General features: G+C 46.0%; 1 protein-coding gene across 9 annotated transcripts in view; it reads right to left on the bottom strand.

Annotated features, from left to right (window-relative positions):
• dmxl2 (Dmx-like 2) overlaps positions 1-25,751 on the bottom strand; it is a 48,730-nt gene that overhangs the window by 9,106 nt on the left and 13,873 nt on the right. For 2 of the 9 annotated variants that reach the window (XM_080774180.1, XM_080774182.1), the window contains exons 12-47: positions 25,419-25,688; positions 24,684-24,913; positions 23,670-23,872; positions 23,207-23,328; positions 22,384-22,473; positions 21,922-22,030; positions 20,281-20,400; positions 19,882-20,112; positions 18,965-19,248; positions 18,616-18,782; positions 17,871-18,522; positions 17,019-17,339; positions 16,588-16,707; positions 15,323-15,458; positions 14,289-14,399; positions 13,918-14,087; positions 13,729-13,826; positions 13,419-13,584; positions 12,638-12,902; positions 12,271-12,476; positions 11,697-12,107; positions 11,423-11,605; positions 11,022-11,324; positions 10,496-10,687; positions 10,247-10,323; positions 9,701-9,831; positions 8,118-8,363; positions 7,421-7,603; positions 6,966-7,046; positions 5,205-5,398; positions 4,407-4,540; positions 4,217-4,302; positions 2,546-2,747; positions 2,322-2,439; positions 1,575-1,643; positions 775-861 (exon numbers count right to left, since the gene is read on the bottom strand). In XM_080774180.1, coding sequence (XP_080630306.1) covers positions 775-861; positions 1,575-1,643; positions 2,322-2,439; positions 2,546-2,747; positions 4,217-4,302; positions 4,407-4,540; positions 5,205-5,398; positions 6,966-7,046; positions 7,421-7,603; positions 8,118-8,363; positions 9,701-9,831; positions 10,247-10,323; positions 10,496-10,687; positions 11,022-11,324; positions 11,423-11,605; positions 11,697-12,107; positions 12,271-12,476; positions 12,638-12,902; positions 13,419-13,584; positions 13,729-13,826; positions 13,918-14,087; positions 14,289-14,399; positions 15,323-15,458; positions 16,588-16,707; positions 17,019-17,339; positions 17,871-18,522; positions 18,616-18,782; positions 18,965-19,248; positions 19,882-20,112; positions 20,281-20,400; positions 21,922-22,030; positions 22,384-22,473; positions 23,207-23,328; positions 23,670-23,872; positions 24,684-24,913; positions 25,419-25,688 — 6,768 coding nt within the window. The remainder of the gene's footprint in view (positions 1-774; positions 862-1,574; positions 1,644-2,321; positions 2,440-2,545; positions 2,748-4,216; positions 4,303-4,406; positions 4,541-5,204; positions 5,399-6,965; positions 7,047-7,420; positions 7,604-8,117; positions 8,364-9,700; positions 9,832-10,246; positions 10,324-10,495; positions 10,688-11,021; positions 11,325-11,422; positions 11,606-11,696; positions 12,108-12,270; positions 12,477-12,637; positions 12,903-13,418; positions 13,585-13,728; positions 13,827-13,917; positions 14,088-14,288; positions 14,400-15,322; positions 15,459-16,587; positions 16,708-17,018; positions 17,340-17,870; positions 18,523-18,615; positions 18,783-18,964; positions 19,249-19,881; positions 20,113-20,280; positions 20,401-21,921; positions 22,031-22,383; positions 22,474-23,206; positions 23,329-23,669; positions 23,873-24,683; positions 24,914-25,418; positions 25,689-25,751) is intronic. The other 7 variants (XM_080774181.1, XM_080774183.1, XM_080774184.1 and 4 more) reach the window with 7 other exon arrangements.

Genomic DNA, 25,751 nt, shown 5'->3' with positions numbered 1-25,751 from the left:
GGAGACAGATAGAGAACCGAGGGAGGGAGACAGAGAGAGAACCGAGGGAGACAGAGAGAGAACCGAGGGAGGGAGACAGAGAGAGAACCGAGGGAGGGAGACAGAGAGAGAACCGAGGGAGGGAGACAGAGAGAGAACCGAGGGAGGGAGACAGAGAGAGAACCAAGGGAGGGAGACAGAGAGAGAACCGAGGGAGGGAGACAGAGAGAGAACCGAGGGAGGGAGACAGAGAGAGAACCGAGGGAGGGAGACAGAGAGAGAACCGAGGGAGGGAGACAGAGAGAGAACCGAGGGAGGGAGACAGAGAGAGAACCAAGGGAGGGAGGGAGACAGAGAGAGAACCGAGGGAGGGAGACAGAGAGAGAACCGAGGGAGGGAGACAGCGTGAAGTTAAGCATGGCGGTGACAGTTCCGCAGGCAGCAAAGGAAAAATAAAAAGTCATGCTGCGGCATCAGTTTCCCAATCGGGATCGATTTGTGGGTCACGGACCAATTTTTATGGGTCACGACTAGAGTAAAAATCAAAATTTATTTTCCTACATTTGTTTAATAAAAATAATAAAACAAACAAATCTAAGAAATTTCACAAATATTTAAAAGAAAATTGTGACGGCTTGTAGATCTGCTATTGTCACTAGTTTGGGTCCCAGGAAACGTATAATCTCTCTTTTGGGTCTTGACCTGAAAAGTTTAGGAACCACTGCATACAGGAAACTGAAATTAGCCTTTTCCCCATCTAGATTGTCGATTCTGTTTAATCCAGTTAACGCTTACCTTGTTAATGGCAAAGGCCATGATTATATCGGACTCCTTGTGGATGATTTTAGCCTTTCCTCCTGGGTAACCCAGATCAGCCTCCACCTGGAAGACACATTATGACCAAAATGTTGCTCATATGCAAAATGTGACCACTGACACGATACCCTGCACAGTGCACACACAGCCCGCCAGCCTTCTACACAGCCCCAACACAGTGAAGCATGCAGGTTAGTAGGTCTATGGGCCACATGTCTGAGCGCAGATCACATTTACACGGTGGATTAGTGGATTTTGGCTCCAACAGGAACATCTGGCCAGGAAAAAGTGAGTGAGAAACACAGCTGGTGCCAGGTGATCTTGATCTTGATGCTTCAGTGACCCCCCCCCCCCCCCTGATTAGATGTTATAGATCTTAGTGATTGAGTTGAATTCTGCCAAACGGATGAGGCAAGTGGACAGAATGAATTGGAGCAGTCACTATCGGACCATACCATGGAGAAAAAAAACTTTGAAGGTCTTGAGACCAAACTTGTTGTACGACCATAACGCCGTTTTCTTTTTGTTATAAACAGGTCATATAAGACAAAGTATACATTTGCCACTATACTGCCAATTTATACTAAACCAGACCTACACATCCACATACTGTATTTGACACATAATAAATATGTGCACAGAAAAAGAAAATACATAAAGAATCTTAAATGATCTCATTCGTCCAAGATGGGCAGTGTAGTGACTCCTCCAGAGAGACAGACAGACGGACGGACAGATGGGCGCCCAGAGCCAGGGCCTGGGAGGATGAGCGATATTACCTTGTTCGGACAAAGAGCTCCTGCAAGCCTATTTGGCCTTAGATGGTCCACATGGTTCTCTAGTACAGACTACAGAACACACACAAAAGCAATGTGGACGCAGAACACAGGGACACAGCACAACACACATGCACAAAACAAACACAAAACGGGGAACGAAAAGGAAAAAAAATGACAAGGGTTGATAGGATCTTTGATGAACACACACAAGTGGGGGTGTAAGGAAATGGTGATCTCTAGCATGGGGCTATTGTTGTGTGGGGTGCAGGGTGAATAGAACAGTAACCATTGGTTTTGCTACTGAACGTAGGTACTATAGATTTACAGATTGACAAATAGTTCTAAATTGTTGTAGACATTACATGCTAGCCATGAGATGTCTCATGGTGAGACAATAATGATAAATGGCATAAAGCGGATGTGAAGCCTCCTCCCCAATTCCGTTTAGTCTTTACAGTCGCACACATTTATCCTAATATAAATCAAAATAATAGAAGAATATATAGCTTGCTGCTTAATGAAATGTAAAGATATTTTTAAATGAATTTTCGCGAACGGAAATGAACAGATGCCAGCTTCCATGTTCGTATTTCAGGAGGGGTAGTTCCAAACTCTATAGCATTCTGAGATTGTGGAATAGTCTGGCTTCCCGAGACTATCATCAGATCAGGCCAAATCAATAATCAACATCATCATCATCCAGACAGGCCATCTGTCAGAAGAGATGCTCTCTCTCAGCTTGCTGACCTCACACTGCTTCCTTTTCTTGGTGAAGATGTAGCGAATCAGCGTCTCCTGAAGAATTTCCTGTTTCACCAAGAAATGCCAAAGACGTCGGGCTGGGAAGGAGAGGTGGTTCTTTGTTCTGGAATAGAACAAAAACAAATAAATACAAACCACAACAGGAACCCTAGAGCTGTTCCAAGACATTCCACAATGAAATCCAAGTCATAGAAAAGAATAAAACACACTTGAAAGGTGTGTTGTCGGGCTCCAGCATGGCCTTGTGTCGGAGTATGGCAGGCCCCCCTCCTGCACTCATGTCAGTGGGGTAGGTGTTGATGTAGTTGGGCGGGGGTCCTTCAAACTTGTTCATCCTCTCCAGAAGCATCTGCTCCCAGTTCTCCAGAGTCTTCAGAACAGCATTGCACAGAGGAGAGGTCACTGGCAGCTCTGAAACACAGTGACCACAAGTCAATTCTAACCTAGAATTGGGCAACCGTTTCCATTTTCATATTGTCGCACTGTTCTCATGTGAATAGATGGGTGCTGTGGATCACATAGGAAAAGAAAGTTCAACACTACACAACTCTGGAAGCGGGTGAGCTCTGCCAAAGTACTCCTTGTGTTAAAAGTCCTTTAGGCTTAGAGTAAAAGGAAAACATAACCTTTCAAAACATATCCAAATTTTTAATTACTCATGTGGAGAGCAGAGCAACATTATGGTGAGCAATCATGAACAGAGATTCCAGGTGTCAGATCCAAAGGAGATGGTAAACTGGTCTGAAATGATCTCCGAAGGGTCAGTCAGAGATATTGAAATCATGCTGGTCACTCATGCTGTAAAACGGGGCCAAACGCAGAGTAGGGTGTGAATTCTAGAGATTTAGAAAAACTTAGTTCTGATATAGCCATGGTTCATGACTCTCGTATTCATACGAGAGTCATGAAGTAACTGCACCCTGTTTTGGCACTAGCTACATTAACAAAAAAAAATAATATATAAACATTCGCATTTTAAATATAAAGTACTCACAATTTGTCCCACAGGTGTTAGTTAGTTGCAGCACCAGCGATTAGAATTTCTGCATCCCGCATTGTTTAATAAAAAGCATTTTTATCCGAGCTGTTATTTTGCCATTGGCTTTCAACTACGCGCCCCTATCGGTCGGGAGGAGGGTGGCACTCGGTGTGTTCGATATAGGTACGCTGACCGCCCTGCCAATACAGACTAATAGGCGAGTGTGCTCCCGGTGTGCAACTGTGGATTTCCCAAACGAACCCCGTTTGAAAAAAGTAGCCGGGGCGCTCGGATAAAAATGCTTTTTATTAAACAACGCGGGATGCAGCAATTCTAATCGCTGGTGCTGCAACTAACTAATTTTGACAAATTGTGAGTACTTTATATTTGAAATCTGAATGTTTATATACCGTATACGGAAAAGTTGTAAATGTAGCGAGCGCCAAAAACAGGGTGCAGTTGCGTCATGACTGTCATGATAATCATCATGGCAGTCATGTTTCAGGGCTAGTTCTGATAGTGAGTTAGTTAAAATCACCTTAATAATCGGTATAGAAAAATGATCAATTGGTAATCATCAATTAATATGGTGAAATGCGATCTTATAAACCGTCTATTATTAGGACTGTTTAACAATAACAAATAGCAAAAGTTGTTTATGCAATATACAATGCCCAGACACGATGACAATTAAGGTAGGGCACAGAACACGGCAATGACCAATAATTACACTTGTTAACTTAAGAAGTCACCAAAAGAATGGGTGAATTCACAACAGGATTTGTGTGAATGAGTTTGACTTTGCATGTGAGTGTGTGAGTGAGTGAGTGAGTGAGTGAGTGTGTGTGTGCACGCACACGTGTATGCATGCGTGTATATGAGACGGTGTGTGTGTGTGTACCTGTGAAGTCGAGGCCGGTTGTTGGGAGAAAGCTCTTAACGTTGTGTAGAGCCATTTTGACCATGGCCAGTCGGATCAGAGACCAGCTGTATATCAACCACAGACCATGTTAGCTTAGAATACACTAATGAAGCACCACTATACACAGCTCAGGGTTCAACCAGAACAACAGACCTGGGCTGAGTCTTACCTGTAGGAGTTTGGGTCCGAGTGCTCTGTGATCTGGGTGTCAGAGAGGAAGGCGTCATCGTCGTCCTCATCATCCTCACCCCCGCTCTCATCCGAGTCATATAAAGCACCGCTGTCTGACAGAGGCAGAAAGGGCTGGGTGAGGGACACAGATGGACAGAGAGAGAGAAAGAAAGAGCATAGTTAAGATTCTAAACTATGAAGCACATAGAGTCTAAGCAGTAGAATAGAATAACTTTGTTCTCACCAGATACAATAGCATTACATCAATACAGCAAATCTCATCACATCAAAATTAAAAACATACAGAACACAGTTTACAGCCTATATTTAATGCAGAAGAGTGCAATTAATGCACTTAATACACTTGCCAGAGGTACTCTGGCAAACAAAGCAGTTTCAAACTTTTATCGTTGCTGTTGTGAGGAAGCCACCCAACTCCATTTATATTTTTTATAAATCAATCCCATTAAACACCGTCTGTGTGTAGGTTAAAAACATATTGGACCAATCAAAAGTAGTAAAAAGCGATTCAGACAAAACCTCTGAACTCCATTGGACCATCAAACTGTCTGCTAAAGCAACTAACTTCACCACCTCTCCCACTCTCATGCAAGTAATTGACAATATATATAAAAGTCAAGTAATTGACAATATATAAAAGTCACAACACCAACTTTGATGAGGCATTATTGCTTAGTTTTCAAAACATACAGTTTTCTCCATTCCTAAAAAACATTAATACAGTAGGACCTAATTAAACAGAGGTGAATCTAAGGGCGTACAACGTGTCCCATACTTTGGCCACAAAGTAGTCCCACATGCTGAGCTCTGGGGGGATGAACTTCTCCCTGTAGGCGGGGCGCTCTACGGGCACCGGGGGCGGGGTGGCGGGGGTCTCCTTGACGGGACGCCCGGGAACCAGCATCCTCATGTTGAACCGCCGCCTCTGTCGGTCCACGTCCTCCGCCGGGGGTGGAGGGGCGGGCACCGCTAAGGTAGGGAGGGGGCAGAGGAAGGGATGTCTGGTCAAAATATGGTTTGAAATGTAAAACCACAACACACGCACACGCACGCGACTGCTGCTGACATTTCCAAGAGTAGATGAGAGGAGCAGCTTCATCAAAAAGGCCAAAGAATGAGGAAAGAGGAGGAAGGTGAGAGACAGTGTGGTACTGTACGTACTTAATCTGTACCATTTCTGACCGCACTGTAAACTGAGAGCACTGCATACGGCCTGTGTTCAAACTATACATTCCACATTCCGTGTGAAGAATGAAATGTTCGTCTGAAATGTACGCACACAAGGAAAATAGAGTATATTATGGGACTGATTCAGATGCACAAAGAGACACACATCGCAATACACACTGTAGGCTGCACACAAACCTGCACCACTATCCTGGGTCAATACCTCTGAGGTCCACCGCACACACAAAACAAGACAACAGATTAGACAGTCCTGTTGTTAAGACATCACAGACACAGACACAAAACTATACAGAGCACGGTTTCATTAGATACTGTACTGGATTTGACATGTGCTGTGAAGCAAAAACACCCATACACAAAAGCATCCAAAACAATGGGAGATGGATTTCAAGTCATGATTGAAGCACTGCATCGTCAAGAGCTCAGAATATGGCCAAAATGTGTGTGTGCGTTTAGGTGTGCACGTGTGCCTGCATCTGCAATGTTCAGATATGTTAACATTTGCATCCCTAGAACAAGGCTGGCATTTTACCACCTCCTTATACCTCCCTCTCGCCTTCAGAAGGCTTAGAATTAGAAGATAAACAGAATATATAAATAGCTCTCAGAGATGTGAGCTCTTAATGTCAGCCCGTTATCTACAGTACCTACTCCACAGATACCGTGCAAATACAGAACAAGTGGAGCATTTCAGTCCGGAGCCTGGTGAAGATGGACGAACATTGTTATAATATGGTATGAAACTAAAGTCTAGACTCAGGCAATACAATTTCCTCTACACAGCATCTCAAAACAGTCAGCACCAACATAAGCACACTAACCAGCTGAACACAGGTTGGCTTCTCCTGTTGCCAGCAGCATTATAATATTTTCTAAACAAAACAACTGTATTCATAGCAAATTGTTGTGAATTGTGTGTGTAGTGTGTACACAGTCTACATTAGCTGCTGCGCCCGCCACTGTACCTCTAAACTTGGTAACGGTTCGCTGCTCTGGCACTACCTGGTGCAGTACCTAATCTATTTTCAGCTTTTGAGCGTGCTTACAGTGTATTTGTGCTAATGGCTGCTTTCAGAAACTGTGTATAGCAAATAGCTTTGCCAGACTTTAGTATCAGGTTGGATTATAGATACTAAAGTGCGGTGGTACGAGCGGTGGCATTTTCTGCCTTCCTTATTTACTTACAGTACATGAAGGAAAATGAAGTCCACACCAATCTAATCGTTAAAAGACTATACACATTTAGCAACATACCGTTACTATTTTTTGATTGCAAGTGCCTAAACAGAAATACGCAGGCACATCCATAACTCTGTTATTTCAGTTAGTCTAGCCACTCACAGAGTACCTGTTATAGAGTCAGGGTCAGCGTTATTGTCAGAGAGCTGCTCAGCCTTGGTCACTGAAATCTGCTCGCTAGTCTTAGCTGCTGCTTCAGTGGCACAACAGGGATGACACACAATGAGGGTGAGAGCATTCAGGACACACACAGGCATGCAATGCAATGCACACATACACTACACACACTCGCCACAGCACGCACACAAAAAGGCACATGATGGCTTGTCAGAACATTGAACACAGAGCTGTTGGTTTGTAGTGCACTAGAGGTTTTCATACAGGGCATTCAGTAGTAGTAGCTGCACAAGAGAGAGGAGTTACTGTAAGTCAAGCATCTGCAACAACAACACACCTGCACAGTTAAACATGCACAGTCCTGCAAACCAGCAATCCCAATCCTGCAAACTCAGAACACTGCAATCCTGCAAAACGCCACTGCAAGCGACCAGCTCCGTTACTCACAGCTGGCCTTGGTTGCCGGCGACCCTGGAATAGACCCCTCTCCCCCTCGGACGGGGGGAGGGGGTCTTTGGGGGGGCTGGGTGATGGCAGGGGCAGGGTTTAGGGTGGGGCTGCTCTGCTCAGGCCTTCCTGTCTCCTGAGCGTCCTCTGGCCCGGCCCTGGATGCCTCAAAATCAGCCGCCACTGAGACACAGAGGGCACACTCACTCACACAGGAGACTACACACAGCATAGTGTGGCTCAGCTCACACTCACTCACACAGGAGACTACACACAGCACAGCGGGGTCTCCTCACACAGGGGACTACACACAGCACAGTGTGGTCTCCTCACACAGGAGACTACACACAGCACAGCGTGGCTGGGCTCACACAACAGAGGATGGGACTGAGTGACAGAAGGTCCATTGAACCAGGTGGAGATCCACACGGGACCAGTGTTCAGATGAGACAGATGCCTCGGATAACAAACGGTCAGGATGTTGAGAGTTGTTGGACGGAGGAGAAGAGAGGGGAAAGGGTGAAGAAGTAGAAGAATAAGAGTTTGGAAACAGGTAAGACTGGACAGGGATCCAATATCTAGAGAGAAGAGAGAGGGATCCAATATCTAGAGCGAAGTGAGAGAGAGGGCTGAATGGAGACGAGAATGGCACGATGACACCAACAACAGAAGCACGCTAAGGTACCAGAGGACATACCTGGCGGGGCCTCGGGCCTCTTGGGCTTGATGATGACTTTGGCCCCTCCTCCGAAAATGGCCGCCCACATGCGGTTGTTGAGCGGGTGGGCGGCCAGGCGGAAGAGCTCGTTGCTGTTGTGCGTGCCCAGGCCGTGGATGAGCAGGGACAGGTACACCGCCACCACGGCCTCGCACAGCAGCACGTTGAGCCGGGGCTGGCCCTCCTCTCTGGCCGACGCCACCAAGGAGATGAGGGACGACACACCTGGGTGCAGGTAAAGAGCAGTGTTGTTGTTTTTGGCATGATTTTAGTTTTAGTCATATACCGTACGTAGTCTCTTGAATAGTTTTAATTTAGTTTCAGTCACATTTTAGTCACCTGGAATGTTTTAGTGTTAGTCTAGTTTTAGTCGACTAAATGTCATAAGACTTTAGTCGACTAAATGTATTTTGGTGGGCCTTGATGCCGTTGTAATGACTGATTTTACCGACCTACAAGCTCACAACGTAGATCTGCTATTTTCAGGATGCAATCAAGTGTATAATGACTTATACTGGATCTCTTGTCCACTAGTCTCTTCCTAACATTTTAGTCTAGTTTTTATTTGTTGGAAGAAATTGTCAGTATATTTAGTCTTAGTTTTAGTCACCATAGCTTAGTTTTTATTTAGTTTCCATTTAGTTTTCGTCAGTGAAAAAAGGTAGTCGACGAAACTTTTTGTCTTAGTTTTAGTCAACGAAATCAACACTGGTAAAGAGGAAGATTAGTTGGTTATTTTGCAAGTGAGTAGACCCCACTCACATAGAGCATTTAACATGATGGTGTGGTTAAATGCGCTTTTCTGTTTTCTTCCCAGGGGCTACGGGGCTCTTATTATAGAACACCATCTGCCCCTCTTCCACTTGCCTCTCCCTTCCCCTGCTTTCTCATTTTCTCTTCTAAATTACAACGTTTCAAAAGTCCTTCTTGACAATGACAAATACAAGCTTTTCAGTCTTCTACTTAAAGAACTTCTACTATTGTGCCATAATGAGGGACTTCAGTAATCAAAGCTGCTGATCCCATAGACCAGTGGTTTTCAACCCTTTTCATATCAAGGTCCATTATTTATTTGCCATTTGAGCCACAGACCACCATTTGATGAGATTTAGCATTTCAGAATCAAGACTATTTTGAATATTTTTATTTACTGTATGAATATTTATCTAGAATATCTTGTCCACAAATGCCACAGACGAAAAACTGTCTTAAGTCCACACAAGGGTTCAGGACGAGGCCTTTTCGTGGAGGGGTCAGAATTAAATTTGGACTAAAGACTGTTTTTCATCTGTGGTACTCAATTCTTCTACATTGTCTAATTGTGTAGACTTCTTGTAAATTAAGTAATGCAGATGTTTAACAATAATCTAACCCTGAGAGCATAAAATGAAATCAAATGGACCCGCATTTGGTTTAATTTTACACTCTCAACCAGTTAAAGATCTAATAAGGTTACCTCTTTGGTTTGGTTACATTATTTAGCTGGGGAACCACCTGGAACCCCTGAACGGACCACTGGTTGAAAACCACTGCCATAGACAGAAGGTGGTATTATTGGTTACCTGGCCACTGTGCTGGAGCAGAGGAGGGGGTGACGTGCTCCTCTATGCTCTCTGTGCGGAGTCGTCTCCTCTCACTGAGAAGCAGGCCCTGGTACACCATCCCTGTGAACTGGTTGGCCGCCGCCTGGCTGCTGCGGACCATCACAGGAATGCACATCACTTAACAATTATGGTTCCTGGGATTTATTTTTTTTCTCCAGAAAAAAAAGGTGCTAGAGTGCAAAGCAGATGAGGGAGATTTTACTCTGAAAACCCCCACTTTTGTCGGCCCGTACACCATGTGAATGGCTGCACGCACAGTAAAACAGGTCTGGGACGGGCTGAGAAAGGCGTTGACTAGCAACGGCCGCTGTCAAAAATTTGATTTTAGCGATCCAGTTTTATATCAATACATTTTTCGGTACTTTTACTTCTACTCCACTACACCTCAGAAGCAAATATTGTACTTTTATTATTGTACCCGTGAGCGTGATATACAAGGCATTGCTATTTGAAGAAATGCATGCGTGTGTATGTAAATGTGAGCGTGTGCATGCGTGTGTTTACCTGTAACTGTGGCTGTCACACAAGGCTTGGTAGATGCAGGCAGACAGAGAAGCAGCCAGTGTGTGCAGCATATTCACCTAAGGGGTGGTTTTGCAGAAAGATACACACATTTCAATAATCCGGCCAATACCTGAACACACTCAAAGTGTCGCTTAAGCCTGGCAAAGCCGGGCAAGTTGATTTATTTATTTGACATGTTTTGCACTTGTACTATAAATAATAAAAGCTAGATCTGAGATGAGGTCTGACCCGGTCGTCCAGGATGATGGGGTGGGGCGGTAGCTCCATGAGGACGATGGTGTGGAGGATGTCGTGGATATGGTTGCCAAGGTGAAGCACTGGATTGGCTATGACCGTCTTAGTGGCAGCGATGCTGGCAGATAGCAGAGGCAGGGTGGTGGGCAAGGGCAAAGGAGACTGAAGCTGCTTCACTGTGGTCTCCTACACAGACAAATACAAATAGAATACGTTAACATTTATCCACCCTAAATATAGGTTGAACAAACAAATTAATTGAGGAAAGAGTGCCCAATTATCAGCTTCAATTTGATAGTGTTTCAGTTAAAATTATGTTCCGTTCATTTCTTTGTGCCATCACTTCCAATTCCTTCCTGTACGAGTTCCCGTTCCCGATTGCTTAAAATGTGTATCTTGATCTGAAAAATTTACTATGAGAATATACAGTTACTGTATTCAACACTTATATCAACAGAACTAAATAAATACATCACTTACTGTACCGTACTGTTAATATGTTATTAATTATTGTCATCACCTGCTGGCTCTCTTGCAGCAGGAAGATGAGCTCCATGCGTACGGAGGTGACTCCCCCTCCCTTGGCCCCGTGCAGGCTGCAGTAGGAGAGGAACACCCTGAGCAGGGCCTGGTTCTTCCTCAGCCATGCCTTCCTCCTCTCCGAGTGCACTTGCTTGGCCTGCAGACGCCGGCGTTCCATCTGGTGGCGCTCGTAGGTGCCGGCCTCCATGTGCTCCAGGGCGTCATCGGGAATGTCCAGCGATGCCCCGCGCTCGCGCCAGCGCTCTGCAGGTTCCTGGCCGCCCTCCTCCTTACCCTCCACCTGCGGGGTCACAGAGGAACCGGCGGCACGTCAAGAAAACAACATGTAAGCGAACGTCTACATTTAGAGAGCGTTGAACGACAGTCACTAACGTGCACCTTGTAGTTGCAGATCTTGTGCATGGCTCCTATTTCCTTCTCCAACCAGTTATAGAGTTGGAAGCGGAGCTTTCCTCCGTCCACCTCGTAGCCGGTGGCCAGCGTACGCAGCTCCGTCATCAAGATCTTCAGACAGGCACGGAACTTCAACTGCTCTGCTATTACGTCCACCTCCGACTCGCCCTGACAGAGGAAGTTAGAATATGCATTTGTTTTCTTCTTTAGGTTAAGTAAGCCCATAATGACAGCACAATGTACAAAGGTGGTTTCCTACCTGAGAGTCATCCCTCTGCAGTGCAGGTTGGCCACTCCCTGAGGTCTGATCTGCTCCGGTTTCAGACTCTGATTTCTTCATCATCAGACCTCCATCTTCATCATCGTCATCTTCATCCTCCTCCTTGTCTGCTTCCCAGTCCAACTGAAGCCCCTCGTCTTCCACCTTGACCAGAGGCTGGCTCCAGTCCAGTGACTCCAGTCCGCCTGCACCATCGTCGGCTCCCCAGGCTTGGGTAGGGGCTGCCGGTGTGGCCCAATCCACTGCACTTCCCTGGGTGCCGTTCTCCAGCGGCTTGCTGGAGCTGATATTGGCCAAAGACGAGCCTTTACTGAGCGGTCTGGAGCCAGACGTCTTGGTCACCTTGGGGATCTTGGAGAGCACCTCCAATGCCAAGACCGGGCAGCCGACCTACAAAAGATAAGCAACAAGATAAGTACGAGTGAACCTCCAACAGTGTCTAATTACAGATGTCCTGTAGACATTCCTCTATCTTATCAAGCTAAAAAGTTAAGCATATTAGTTATATATGCTTAACTTGTTTTATTTAATTTCTACTCTAAACGCTGCCCACCTTGAAGTGTGCATTGGCGGTGGTGAAGAAGAGCTTGCGTTCTATTAGGTTGATCTCAACAGCGTTGCTCCTCTCTGCGGTGAGGCCGATGGTTGCCGTCACGGCGCCTTCTGGGATGGCTAAGTGGCGGCGGATGATCAGGGGGTGTGTCCTCAAATAGTTGTAGAAACTGAACACCACAGGGTTGCACGACTTCACCATCACATCTGAGGAGGAGTGACGAGGAAGGGAACAGGGGCAGAGGAGAACAGACGTCACTACTAGGATGTCTATAGCTTTGTTATTTTACTGTGGTTCCCCGCAACACTATGATTAATTATGTGTAGATGGATACAGTTCTCAGTAAGATAATGATTCTATATCTGACCAGGGTTCTCGTCGTCCTCTTTGGGGATGCGCTCCAGCAGCGTGCCAAGGGCCTGGGTGTAGTCCTTCATGATCCAGAAGCCGATGCTGCGGAGGAAGGGATCTGGATGGATCCTAGAGCAGTGATAGCCACTGCCGTCCCTGTTGCAGCCCAGGACCTTCTCATAGAGGAGACCCTGAGAGGTGGAGGAGGTCTCAAAGTCGGCCTCGTACAGCCTGGCCACTATCATGGCCAGCTGGAGGTCTTCCATCTTCTCCAATAACACCTAGACATCAGCAAATAAACAGCATAAATGAGGGTGGGGGGGGGGTTGTGAACTTGCGACTCATCTGAAAGCAAAACCTACGATGGGTGAAATGGTATTGCAATATACCAGCCTGACAATAATATAAATAATATACCGGCCTGACACATTCATTCTACATCTTTATGCATCGTTTCTTGGTTCAAAGGACTTCTGTAAGAGCCTTTATGCACTAGTGGAGCTCACAGGAAAATCCATATGTGCTTCATTTAAATCTCTCTCTTCACCGTGTGGTGTGGCAAACCCAGAGCAAGGTAGATTACATAAGCTGTCTACATGCCTCATCTGTCAGGTTTAGACTCATGTGGTTTAAAGGATTAGAGAATATCCAGCTCACAGAACAGAACTGTAAATGATTAATTAATTAATTTTTAGGACATTCAAAAATAGCAACACAGATGAAATACTTGTGGTAGTTTGTGTAAAGTACAGTAAATCTGTGTGTGTGTGTGTGTGTGTGTGTGTGTGTGTATGCACCTCTATGGCATCTTTGAGCGACCCTGCCAACAGGAAGAATGCTGCAGACTGTTCAAAGCGCTGCTTTCCCAGCAGAGAGAAGGCATTTTTCAGAGCTGCCTTTCGCCAACGGTCTTCAGTGAAGTTATTCTTGAAAAATGCAGTCATCTTTTCATCATGCTGGGACCTGCAGGAGGCAAACCAAACATTAGGGCGTTTGAAATCAAACAGATATAGATGTATTCCATTAAAGTAATCAAAATAAAATAAATCCCCAAATAATAATCAAATTCACAAATGTTGTGTGCGAGAGCTTGAATAGTTTACCCACCTAAACAGGCCCCAGAGGACAGCCTTCTTTTTCATGGCCAGGAAGAACAGAGCACCATCTAATGGGTCGTTATTTCTCTGGAATGCAGCTTTACCCACCTAAAAACACACAGAAACAGCCATTAGACAACCTGTGAACCAATCGGTGGGTGCCCCTGGAAAACTCTTAACTGCTTCTATCGCCCAGTACCTTCTCTACCATCTTGCGCAGTGTGTTGATGTTGCGGATCCACCAGCCCACCCCCACAGCTCTGAGCTCAGACCACTGAGGGTTTCCTCTTTGCATGGCTGGGATCATGTTCAACATCTCCTCTTCTGCCTCAGAGTGGAAGGCCCACGCAAAGTGACATGTTGACAGGCCTGTCAGGGATGGGGGAGGGAAGGAGAGAGAGAGGGAGGGAGTCTTGAGTCATTCTTCAGGATCATTTCCCTGGAATATGAAATCATGACTCACAAACTCTGACAAGTATTATACTGTTATTAGAGCACAGTACTGTATTAATGTCAGAGCTTATCTTTCGTGTGTGTGTGTGTGTGTGTGTGTGTGTGTGTGTGCGTTACCCTGGTGGATGAGCTGCATGCGGTACAGGGGCGGAAGAGAGGTGAGCAGACAGGTGTGTAGTCGCATGGCCAACAGGTACCTCAACCCACACTCATCTAGAGCCTCGCCACCTACACACACACATGCAACAGAGAACTACATTTATTTAAAACAAACAAACAATGGAATAGCAATATTTGTCTACATGTGTGCAGTAAAAAAGGCCTTTAGAAATCTAGTGTCAGTGAAGTTCAGGCACCATCTGGCCAGACAATGTCTGCCTGTCCCTGAACCTTCCTACCCACTTCATGCTTACTTAGCACTGGAACAATCTGCCTCTCAAAAGACTAAATAAATAGAGCAGAAAAATGTTGTGGGGGGAAAAAAAGACAAAGATAAATATGTATGTTTCAACACAGTAGGATAAACAATGGTGTTGAGGACTTGAGGTTAGCACAAATTGATTGATGGCTGTGGGATTATATGACCACATACTGTACCAAAGAACACGCAATCAGCTTTTATTCTGATAACCTTTCGTTAATACACTATCATCTCTTGCTAAGGGCTCATAGACATTCAGGCGCTGCAATACGGCAATGTGCAATATTGATTCATGTGTACGGAGCTACACACACACACACACACACACACACACACACACACACACACACACACACACACACACACACACACACACACCCGTTAATATTATGTTTCTTCAGATATTTTGAGCAGATATACATTTCCAGAAAGAAACGTGTGCATAGTAGAACACCAAACGTACTGAATAGAAAGAAAAAAAATACAGTACGCAGTCTTCAAATGCAATTAAAAACCATTTTACTGGGAATAACCTGGTAGACCATCAGGTTATCTTTTAGGAGGAAAATGTACAGTAACACATGCCCACTGAAGAGCAGCTGTCGGCAGTACCTAGTCTGCTCGGCCAGCGAAGCAGGCAGACAGCCTGCCACGGTGAATGAGACAGTGTTGGAACTACAGTAAATATCGGACGGACGGACGGACGGACGCACAATTAGCCCATGCTCACCCGAGTACTGCTGGTCAGTTGAGCTAGTGACCTCGGCGCTGGTGGTTGCCACGGTATCAGCAAGGGCCACCAGGAACATCTGCTCCAGTCTGGTCAACCCTGGAAGGCTAGAGTGCATGAGGTGACTGGACAACACCTGAACAGAGACAATGGAATTGTTATTAGCCTGAATTTAAGAAATTGGGGGAGGCGAGTGGGGGTTGGGGGGGGTCATTTAATTTTACTTTTCAAAAAGTAACTTTTAAAAAAAAAGGTGTTGGAAGTGGTTTGGTTTTGATGACATACCAAGTAAGCTAAAAACGACTATAAATATTTGTTTTGAAGTGAAAAGGTTACAAAAACCACCAGTGGCTGGTCACAGAGCATAAAGGACCTGCATTATGTGGGAGACTTGCATCCTGTCTATTTGATATAGACGTCTTTGACCAGCTTACAACTACATCCTGACCCCTACCCCTGGAGTGAAGAAACAATTCTGCCATCTCTCATATGGTACATATTTAACAGCCGTGTTCGTATAGTTATTGGACCATGTTTTTAATAAGCTTTATTGATAGCACACAGTGAAGAGAGACAGGAAACCTATATGTGGTATGCGACTGGACCGCTAGGCTAGCGTTGTGTTTGGACTTCATCATTAGATCAGCACCTGTTCGTGGGTATGGGAATCGTATTATCTTTCAATGTGGGTATGGGAATCGTATTATCTTTCAATGTGGGTATGGGAATCTTAATATCTTTCAATTCCTGGTAAGTACACTTTTAAGCGGAATTACCACATTTTCAATAGCCTACATAAAATGACATGGAAGGAATGCTGATCTTTTTTTTCTTTCCTCTGCACCTGTGTGTGTGTGTGAGAGAGAAAGATATATAGATGGAGAGAGAGAGAGAGAGAGAGAGAGAGAGAGAGGTTAGGAATACGTGATGGACAGACAAGCACATGTACCGTAATGTACTTTTTCTTTACCTGTAACCTATCTAATGTACTGTATCTTTACCTGTAACCTATCTAATGTACTTTATGTCAAAAGAATGTCAGTCATCTGAAGGACTTTTTGAAGTCCACACACACGCCCACATGATGATTATGATACATGATGATTATGTAGACTCATGTTTCGTCTGTTCTTTTAGCACCACAGTTTTCTTTGTTCTAATTTATTGACATATTTAATTGAGGTTTAGAACAAAATGATAGGTTAGGACAGGACATTCTTTGTGGGTACATTGGGATGCAGCCCGCGACTGAACTGCGTCCATACCTGTGCATGTTCTGGTCCAAAGTAAGTGGGGCCATACTGGGAGAGGTTGATGAAGCGTGATTTCTTCTCTGGTTTCTCCGTAGCAAAGCTCACAAAATCATCTGTGGTCACTGCTTGCACCTATAACACAGGCATAATAAGATGTTTTGAGGACTTTATATTCAACCGTAAAACTAGTCTATTTGAGTGAGTGCTGGGTGTGCACCTGAACAATAATATTGAAATTTGGAGGGGTGCACTGGTGATTGAATGTCAGTGATACTGTACATAATGTGAAAACAGGAGGATGTGCGGATTACTGTATTGTCATTGTTTTGGATTAAATACTGTATTATTCTAATGGCTTCCATTGTATTATATGTAGTAGGTTGTATTTTACTCTGCACTCATAGTCAAATTCTAATCCACGTTATGCTCTAGTTTAAATCTACCTGGAAGAGGTCATTATATGTGTCCTCTGGGTTCTTCTGCACCCCGTCAACCTCCCCCCCTTTGGCAGCTTCCTCCGGTCCCTTGTAGGAGGTGTCCAGATCAGCGGACAGCAGGGCGTAGAGGGGCAGGGGAGGGATGGATTTGATCTCCGTGTAGTCCCTGCCACCGTCGCGGCCTGCCACGATGGTGTCTTTGGCCGTGCTGCCGGTCACACTGATGGTCCTGGACAAGTGTCTCCTGGATCCTCCCTCGCCCGCCTCCACGTCTCTCACCACAGCAACCTCCCCGGCGATGCACTTGACCAGGTGCGACAAGATAGCCTTGGTAGATGCACGTGAGAAAAGCAAAAGATGTGATAAAGTTAATCGGTTTATAATTTCTTAACCAAGAACAAACAATTAATTTGTGTTAGTTTTTTGGGAATGTTCAATTGAGAGAAACAGATTATTTTTTTTGCTTTACATTTTTATCCCATGATTTTGCAACCCATTTTTTCACCCAGTGTCAATTATCTATTCTAATGTAATCCTGGGCGCTACATTTCCTCTGCCAACCTGGGGGGTTCCCTGGCTGGGCGTAGCACGTGGAAGGAACACGTTATATATAACATGTTGTCCTTTCCTATAGGACACGGGGAGAACATGCAAACTCCACACAGAAAGGCCCTTTTGCCAACCCCGCCTCGGGTATGGGCACTGATGACGCAGAGGAGAGAACGCGCCACCATCGCCCACCGCGTCCCAAGCGGTAATCGAACTCAGCACCTTCTAGCTGTGAGGCGACAGCACACCAGCTGTGAGGAGACTATGCCACCGTGCCCCCTGAGAGAAACGGAACTGAAGCAGAAGTACCTTGGCGCGGCGAACCTTGCCCAGGTCCATGAGCTCCAGCAGCTGTGTGGGATGGTACTGGGGGAGAGTGGGTGATAGGGAGTGAGCCGCCTCAAAGAGCCCCCCTTCCTGCAGTCCTGCTGGGGCACGAAGAGCCTCGTCCACCGGCGCACCGGCGCTCCCTTCGAACACACTCTTAGACCGGGCTCTTCCTTCAAAGGCAGAGGAGGCTCCGGTCTGGCCGACGACGTCGCCAGAAGACAGACTGGCGTCGTCTCCTTCGCCAGGCTTTCTGTCCTGGCGCCACTGGGCGTACACATGCATCTCGCAGTCCATGCCCACCACCAGGATGCCGTCCCGCACCCAGGACAGGGAGACAGGCAACGACGGCGTGCCGTCCACCGAGGACACCAGGTCCACGGACCTGAGCAGGATCCAGCGCGAGCGAATGCCTTGTTTGATGCTGCCCCCTAGAGGCAGGGTGATGACCGCCACGCCTTCCTTGCTGCTGGTCTGCTCGTTGACCATGCCAGAGATGCGGCCGTACATGAGGATGTTGGATCCGATGCCCACGGTCAGGATGTGAGAGCCGTCTTCTTTGGACAGCCAGTCCAAGTGGACATAGTGCTTGATGTTGGGAGAACTGTGGTCTCTGCTCATGTACAAGTCAGATCTGAGATGAAGACGGAGAGAGGATTATTTGTAAGATCATGACATCAACCCTTTGATATCCGCAACAAACAATGTTAGCGTTTTGTGTACTGACCTGCTGTAGACAAACAGGTTGGAGTCAACGCTGACTGTGGGATCCAGAGTGGAGGAGGGTCTGGTGAAGTCATCCAAGTGGAGTGTCTGCTCCAACACCCACTCAGAACCGCCGGTAGACTCGCACTCATAAATGGACACGTGCATGGAGAAGTCCCCTCTAGAAACCTGGCACAGGAGGACGGAATGGAATGAATTAAGAAAAGGATATATAGAAACATACCGGCTCACTTCAACCCTTGATCCGATAAATCAAATTGGGAGTCAACTCCAATGAAATATCGGATCGAAGGAATAACAAAGAAATCCATCTGTACTGCATGGAAATGAATCCAGAAGCTATAGCCAACCTGTCCCTGCCATGGCTGTTTGAAGGCCACCGCCAGCCGGCCGATGTAGGAGCAGGACACCGCTACGGGACGTCCCGACACACACACCGCACTGTTGTTGTCCTCCTCCTCGTTCAGCAGCGCCCAGGGCTCCCAGCGGTACGCCCGCCCGTCCTCTCTACCCTCCTCCCCCTCGTCACCGTCCACGGCACAGCGCCAAAAGCGCACGCGGGAGTCCGAGCAGGTGGTGACAATCAGGTAAGGTGCCAGACAGACTGGGTAGATGGAGGAGGAACTCAGGTGTCCTAGAATAAAGGAGATAAGAGGGTGTTTGTTACTCATTACTCTACTCATTCTAACCTTTCACTTTGTAAGTGGTTCTGGATAAGGTACAGTACATGCCTAAATTGTATGCAATTGATATTGGGGAAATAAATCCTAAGCAAATCCTGCCGCCACCTAAAAGGTTACAAATCATCTGTATTAGGCTTAAATTGGTACACTGGTCAACTCTGCTGTTTTTAAATGTGTTCTATACATAAAGTTGGATTGGATCTCAAAGTGCTTTACAGAAAATATCAAAGAGACACGAAAGATAAAAGTACACGAAACACAAGTCGGAGATAAAAACACAAATAATCATAGGAGCACTATTTTGTGTAGGACAAAAATAGACACTAAGGGCGGGGCTCCTTAAGTATAGTGTATAATTGCCCATTCATTTAATTTAATGTTTGTGTAAGACGAAAATGGATGTACAGTAAGTGTAAAGCAATACAACTAGAGCTAAATAATTAATATGTTAGATATAGGTGTGTCAATGTGATCATGCCAAATGACAATAGTCAATAGTAATGAATACATATTGACAACCCAAAATCTAGCACACCCACTACTCTAGCCCAGCCTAGTGTGAAATAGTGTTTGCCTATTGGTACCTGCAGAGGGAGTGGCCCGGGTGACCTCCACTCCGTGGGGCAGGTCGAGCCTCTTGCTGTACACCAGCTTGGAGCTGAGGATCAGCTTGCTGGCTGACTGCAGGTTGGCTGTGGAAGACGATCGGGGCATGGGGGAGGGCATGGGGGAGGTCTCTGGGGAGGAGTCAGCGTTCAGTGCCTGATTGGGTACCATGAGCTGGCTCTGGAAGCTGTAGTCTGGACTCGGCTCATCTGCAAACACGGGGACAGAGTTAGTTAGTTCAACAGAATCTCACACTTAAAAAACAAACCGTAAAAACATCCAACCATTTGCATTAGTGCTCACAATGATCTGTTAAGAACACGTGATTTAAATAATAATAATAATAATATGAATGCATAATTATATTCTCCACTCACCCATGCAGGCATGGACAGACTTGAGATGGAGGTGCCACATCTGTAGGACAGAGTTCTTGTTGAGATCCTTCTCTATCACAACCAGGAAGAACTTCTCGGAGAATGGGGGAGGGATGTAGTCTGGAGGAGAGCAAAAACATTCAGACTCACAATTGTTTGTACAATCCTGAAAGAATCCTTAAAGCGGGTATGTCACGCCCCTCGGGAAGCTATTAAGGCTATTAACGCTAGCATCTAGATTGTGACGTAAAGTCGGGCCAGCTCAATTTGACCAATAAAATTGATCTTGTATCTGGTCTAAATGTCAGAGCGGCTCTGGGCTCTGCGAGTTAGCGTTCCTGGTGGCTATCAACTCATGCTAGTGGTTTTGAGGCCACCTTCAGCCTCATAGCTGGGTAAAAGTTTGGTGGAAAAATTACTTTTTTGCTACAAAAAACTCGCCAGAATGACACCGAGTTGACGTCCAAGTTTTAGGGAAAACTGTTGCATAATCGCAATTCCGCGCGACGGGTTCCATCGTACCCATCTTGTCTATCTGTCTCCCCCCCGCTGACACGCCCTCAGCCGGCTAAGTGCTGAACAGGGCTCACGGAGCCCTGGAGCTTCACGTAACCACTGCCTGTGACTACTCCACCTCTCTCTCTCTCTCTCTCTCTCTCTCTCTCACACACACACACACACACACACACACACACACACACACACACACACACACGCTCGCTCTCTCTCTCTCTCTCACACACACACACACACACACACACACACACACACACACACACACCGATATAGGGGCGGTCTCTCTCTCTCTCGCACACACGGGGGACTTCGCAGCCGGTGTGTGGTGGGCTTCAGACGGACTAGTCACGCGAAATTGCGATTATGCAACAGCTCAGTTCAGTTCAGTGCAACAACTCAATGTCATTGTAAGGAAGATTTCCGAGCAATAAAATAATTTTTTTGATTACACTTTCACCTAGTATGACGCAAAAGGTTACCTCAAAACCACTAGCCTTTGTGCGCTAGCCACTCAGCTCGGCTAGATGCTAGGTCACGTCAGAGCCTGAGATATAGTCACGTGTCGTTTGAAACTGTTTTCATTCAGACCACGTGATGTACCTTATCAGCAATGTTAATCTCGGGCTTTGACACTCCCCCTTTAAACATAAGGATGTTTCTGAAAATGCAAGTAACGCCTAATTTGTTAACCTTTCGCTTACCAGTCCATTAGATAGCATGCAGATTAATAGGGACTGGTTATAGAATATACAGTAGATGGTTTCATTCACATGCTCTGATGTCGCTACTGTAGGATGTAGCTCAAGAACCATGGACACATCCGGCTGGCTATCCATCAGTAATAATAATTAGCTAACTGCATTAGCTATCACCAACCAGTTTAGCATAATAGTGTTAGCCAAAGACAGAGAAAGAATCCCTCAACACAATTAACTATAGCTAGCTAACTTAACAGCTGACCAACATTTTTGGTATCCAGGAAACAGAATGGAGGTTCATATGTGTTGAATATTCACTGCTATTGTCCGTTTGAAACCATCTACAGAGAGCAGAAAGTAGAACCCAGTAAAGATGTACCCGTAAGGGTCACGGAGGAATTGACTGTAATAGTTAAGTGTGTGCTACCCTCGGTGGAAGGGAAGGATGCCGTGTACAGCTCTGGTTCCTCCTGAGGCTTATAACCCAGGATGAAGTCCTCCTGGAACACATGCAGCAGCTGGGTGTTGGAGCCACACTGGAACCACACAGAAAACAAACACAATACAACAGGTTTACTTCATCATCATTTTTCGACCACGGTCGAGATCATGGATTTCAAACTTATTTTACGATTAATGATGATTTAATAAAATAAATAGTGAATATAGCCAATCTACAAGCTCACGACGTGTTGTGCACTTAGATCGGCTGTTTGTATTGTACTTCATTGTTTAATGGTGTTGTACAAAAATAGCAGAGCCAAGAGGTTAATCAGATTTAAAAATACAAAAAAAACATTATAGATAGATAGATAGATACATAGATAGATAGATGTTGCCCATGTTATATATCGGGTTTTGATATTTCCGGTTAACTGTCCAGCCCTACCTGGTTGGTGATGACATCCAGCTCAATGATGCATCCTGGTCTGGCAGTGGACTGTTGACTCACAATGTTGAAAACCTCTCCCACCAGTTTCTACACACACACACACACACACACACACACACACACACAAATTAATGGCTTGTAGAGTAATATTATAAGAATTACCGGTGAATTACCAGTGTTTTTCCACACCGTTTACAAAAGTAGGCTTGGATCTACTAAAATAGACATTTTATACTGGTGGAGCCATCTCTACTAATGGCTAGAGGACAGGTATTAGACTGGTATGGTCGTTTAAAGGAATTTTGAGGTTTCAGCCGGTTTCAGCATGAAACGCTGCTCTGAAGTTTCTGAACCAATCCGAGTGTTGCATCCCTTCAGGCGATGGGACAGTAGCTATGCTACACGCAGGATGCATGGAGTGTTTGTTTACAAGTCAGATAGTCGGCCAGCTGATACTGATATGTGGCTTATTTCTACCCTATAATGTTTTCAGATACATATTTTAGTGTGATGATTAAGTTGAAACCGAGTAATACACTGACTGGATGTTATCTTGAATGGGAATTCAATCAGTAGCAGCTGTGTTGGACAGCGGACGCGCAGATATGGGGACTCAAACGGGTGAGCTTCCCTTTTATCGATGTGGGCCTCGACACATGGACTTTTGATATAAAAATACACAAAAATGAAAATGTACCAATTGCTTTGCCATCCATTGCTAGGTATGCTCATGATGACCACGGTGGCCTAAAAGTGTGAAAAACACATTTTACGCCGCCTTTAGGTGTACTTTCAGTTTGTTTGTCTTGTGTGCACTCACAGATGTCTCAGGATCTGACAGCTCATCAAGTAGTTTCCGGGCGTCAACCACAGCTTGGTACAGGCGCAGGTTTTTGCCATCTGATGCCACAAAGCATGCACTGGCGCTGTTACAGTAGGATCCTAAATAACACAAAACGGGCTCCTTAAGACAGGCCTCCGCTGCATGCAATTTGCTGATTGATTTACATCACAACATCGTACAATATAAGGTAGTCTTCCGGAAGAAAAGGTCACTGCAGTGTCCTGATAAAATCATGTTCTTGCAAAGATTAGGTAGGTCGATAACCTTGAATGCCTCAGTATGACTCAGCATTCAATATATTGACAATAGTTAACTTTTAACAAGAACCTGTTAGCACAGCAGAACCATAACTTAAAACAGAAAGGGAGTTAAACATTACATTCATCAACTGTTTGTGGCACACCGTGCATATGTGTGTGTGGGTGTACCGAGTACTGACCGAGCACGGAGCTGGGCACCAGTGTGGGCAGCCAGGCTACATTGCTGAAGGCAGAGGTGTGCAGGGAGTTGATGCGGGCCAGCTCTGAGACCCCTCCGGTGCAGGACAGGGGTCCGATGTGGTCGACCCTCCACAGGATCAGCTCACTGTAGATGGCGTTTGGGTCATGGAAGGTCCTTGTAGCTGCATTACGAAGCTGCTTCCTGGAAATATACACAAGAGTACACAGAGCTCAGATCTCCTCTACTGGGCAACATGCAGGTCATCCACTCACTGATTATTGTAAAGTCTCTTACACTTGATGTAAAGTACACAGTATAGCTTATGTGCAAAATGTGACGTATAAATCAAGCTTCAATGGGGTGCAGGCGTTTATCCGACATACCAGAAGTCCGACATGCGTTGCGGGTTAAGAAAAATCACTGGTGAAAGTCTGACATGCGTTGCGGATAATAAATCACCCGTGCTGCGGGTTACAAATCACCCGTGGCCGGTTACAAATCACCAGTGGCTCCCGGCATGCGTTGCCGGTTACAAATCACCAGTGGCTCCCGGCATGCGTTGCCGGTTACAAATCACCAGTGGCTCCCGGCATGCGTTGCCGGTTACAAATCACCAGTGGCCCCCGGCATGCGTTGCCGGTTACAAATCACCAGTGGCCCCCGGCATGCGTTGCCGGTTACAAATCACCAGTGGCTCCCGGCATGCGTTGCCTGTTACAAATCACCAGTGGCCCCCGGCATGCGTTGCCGGTTACAAATCACCAGTGGCTCCCGGCATGCGTTGCCTGTTACAAATCACCAGTGGCTCCCGGCATGCGTTGCCGGTTACAAATCACCAGTGGCTCCCGGCATGCGTTGCCGGTTACAAATCACCCGTGCTGCGTGTTACAAATCACCTGTGGCGTCGGCGTGCGGTTAGGGTTAGGTTAGTGTTTGAGTAGGGTGTCGGACTAATGACTGGTATGTCGGAAAACAAATGCCTGCACCCGGATTGAATCCCCTCCTCCAATACCTGGGCAGTCCTTTGGGCGGGGTCAGGGAAAGGCTATGCTCCCCGTCCAAGCTGCTGGGAGCGGAGGGCGGGGTGAGCAGGGCGTTGTGGTGGGAGCAGGTAAGCAACAGCGGCAGAACCGTGTGGCACGCCTGGTCGTTTAAGTGGAACCGGTGGCCGCAGTAGCGAAACTTGTGAGACACGGTAAGAACATTGGAGAAGGCCGAGCGCTCAGCGAAGGTCACTGCCCACTGTAGACAGACAGAGCCAAGGAAGATGTCATTATGAATGTGCATACTGTACATGTACTGTGCATGAACTTTCAGTAATATTTAATTGATTGTTAACACTTATGTAGCCAGCTATTAATTAATTAATTATTGTAGTCTCTGCCGTGCCTTCCATTCTGAGCGGATTTGCTTGAGCCGGCTAAAATTACCCCAGGTCCGTAAACAACGCTCGTTTTGATTAGAATCGGAATCTGGGATTAGATTCCGAGATATAAGCATATGATAAAGGTAAACAGTCAAGTCGAGTCAATGGGTGCGGCTCATTTGATTTTAGGCTCATGGCTCGTGCACATTGCGCTAGCATTACAGAGCTAGCCAGATGTAGCTTAGGGTCTGGGTCTACATTAAAATAGATGCCTTAAAACATGTACAGACATCCTAGGCCTCCTACGGTCCTACGTCTGTAGACATCTTTAGCATCAGAAGTGTTAATATTTTTATGAGGCAAGTAAATTGTTCTTCTCACCTGGTTGAGTGATCCATCAACGTGTTTAGAGACCATCATGACGGCAGGGCCAATGCCAGGGCTGAGGGTGAGCGAGGGGCCCATGGAGGGCATTCCCAGGCCAGCCGAGGAGGCAGAGCGAGAGACGCGGTTGGCGGCCCTCCTCCCTTGCTCTCCCACCACGGCACTTTCCTCTTCAGTGAAAGTACAGGCGTACATTAGGATGTTTTTACTCAGTGACTTAGCATCACCCGTAGGAAACGCTACCGGAATACGAGATGAGAATGACACCTGTGAAGAAGAAGAAGAGAGACCGAGAGGATTAATTGTCATAACCCCACCAAAAAAAGGATA

This window comes from Protomyctophum bolini, assembly GCF_963924005.1.
Source record: "Protomyctophum bolini genome assembly, chromosome: 1".
Classification (NCBI taxonomy): Eukaryota; Metazoa; Chordata; class Actinopteri; order Myctophiformes; family Myctophidae; genus Protomyctophum; species Protomyctophum bolini.
Note: the sequence above shows the minus strand (reverse complement) of the source record. Positions and strands in the feature narration are given on the sequence as shown.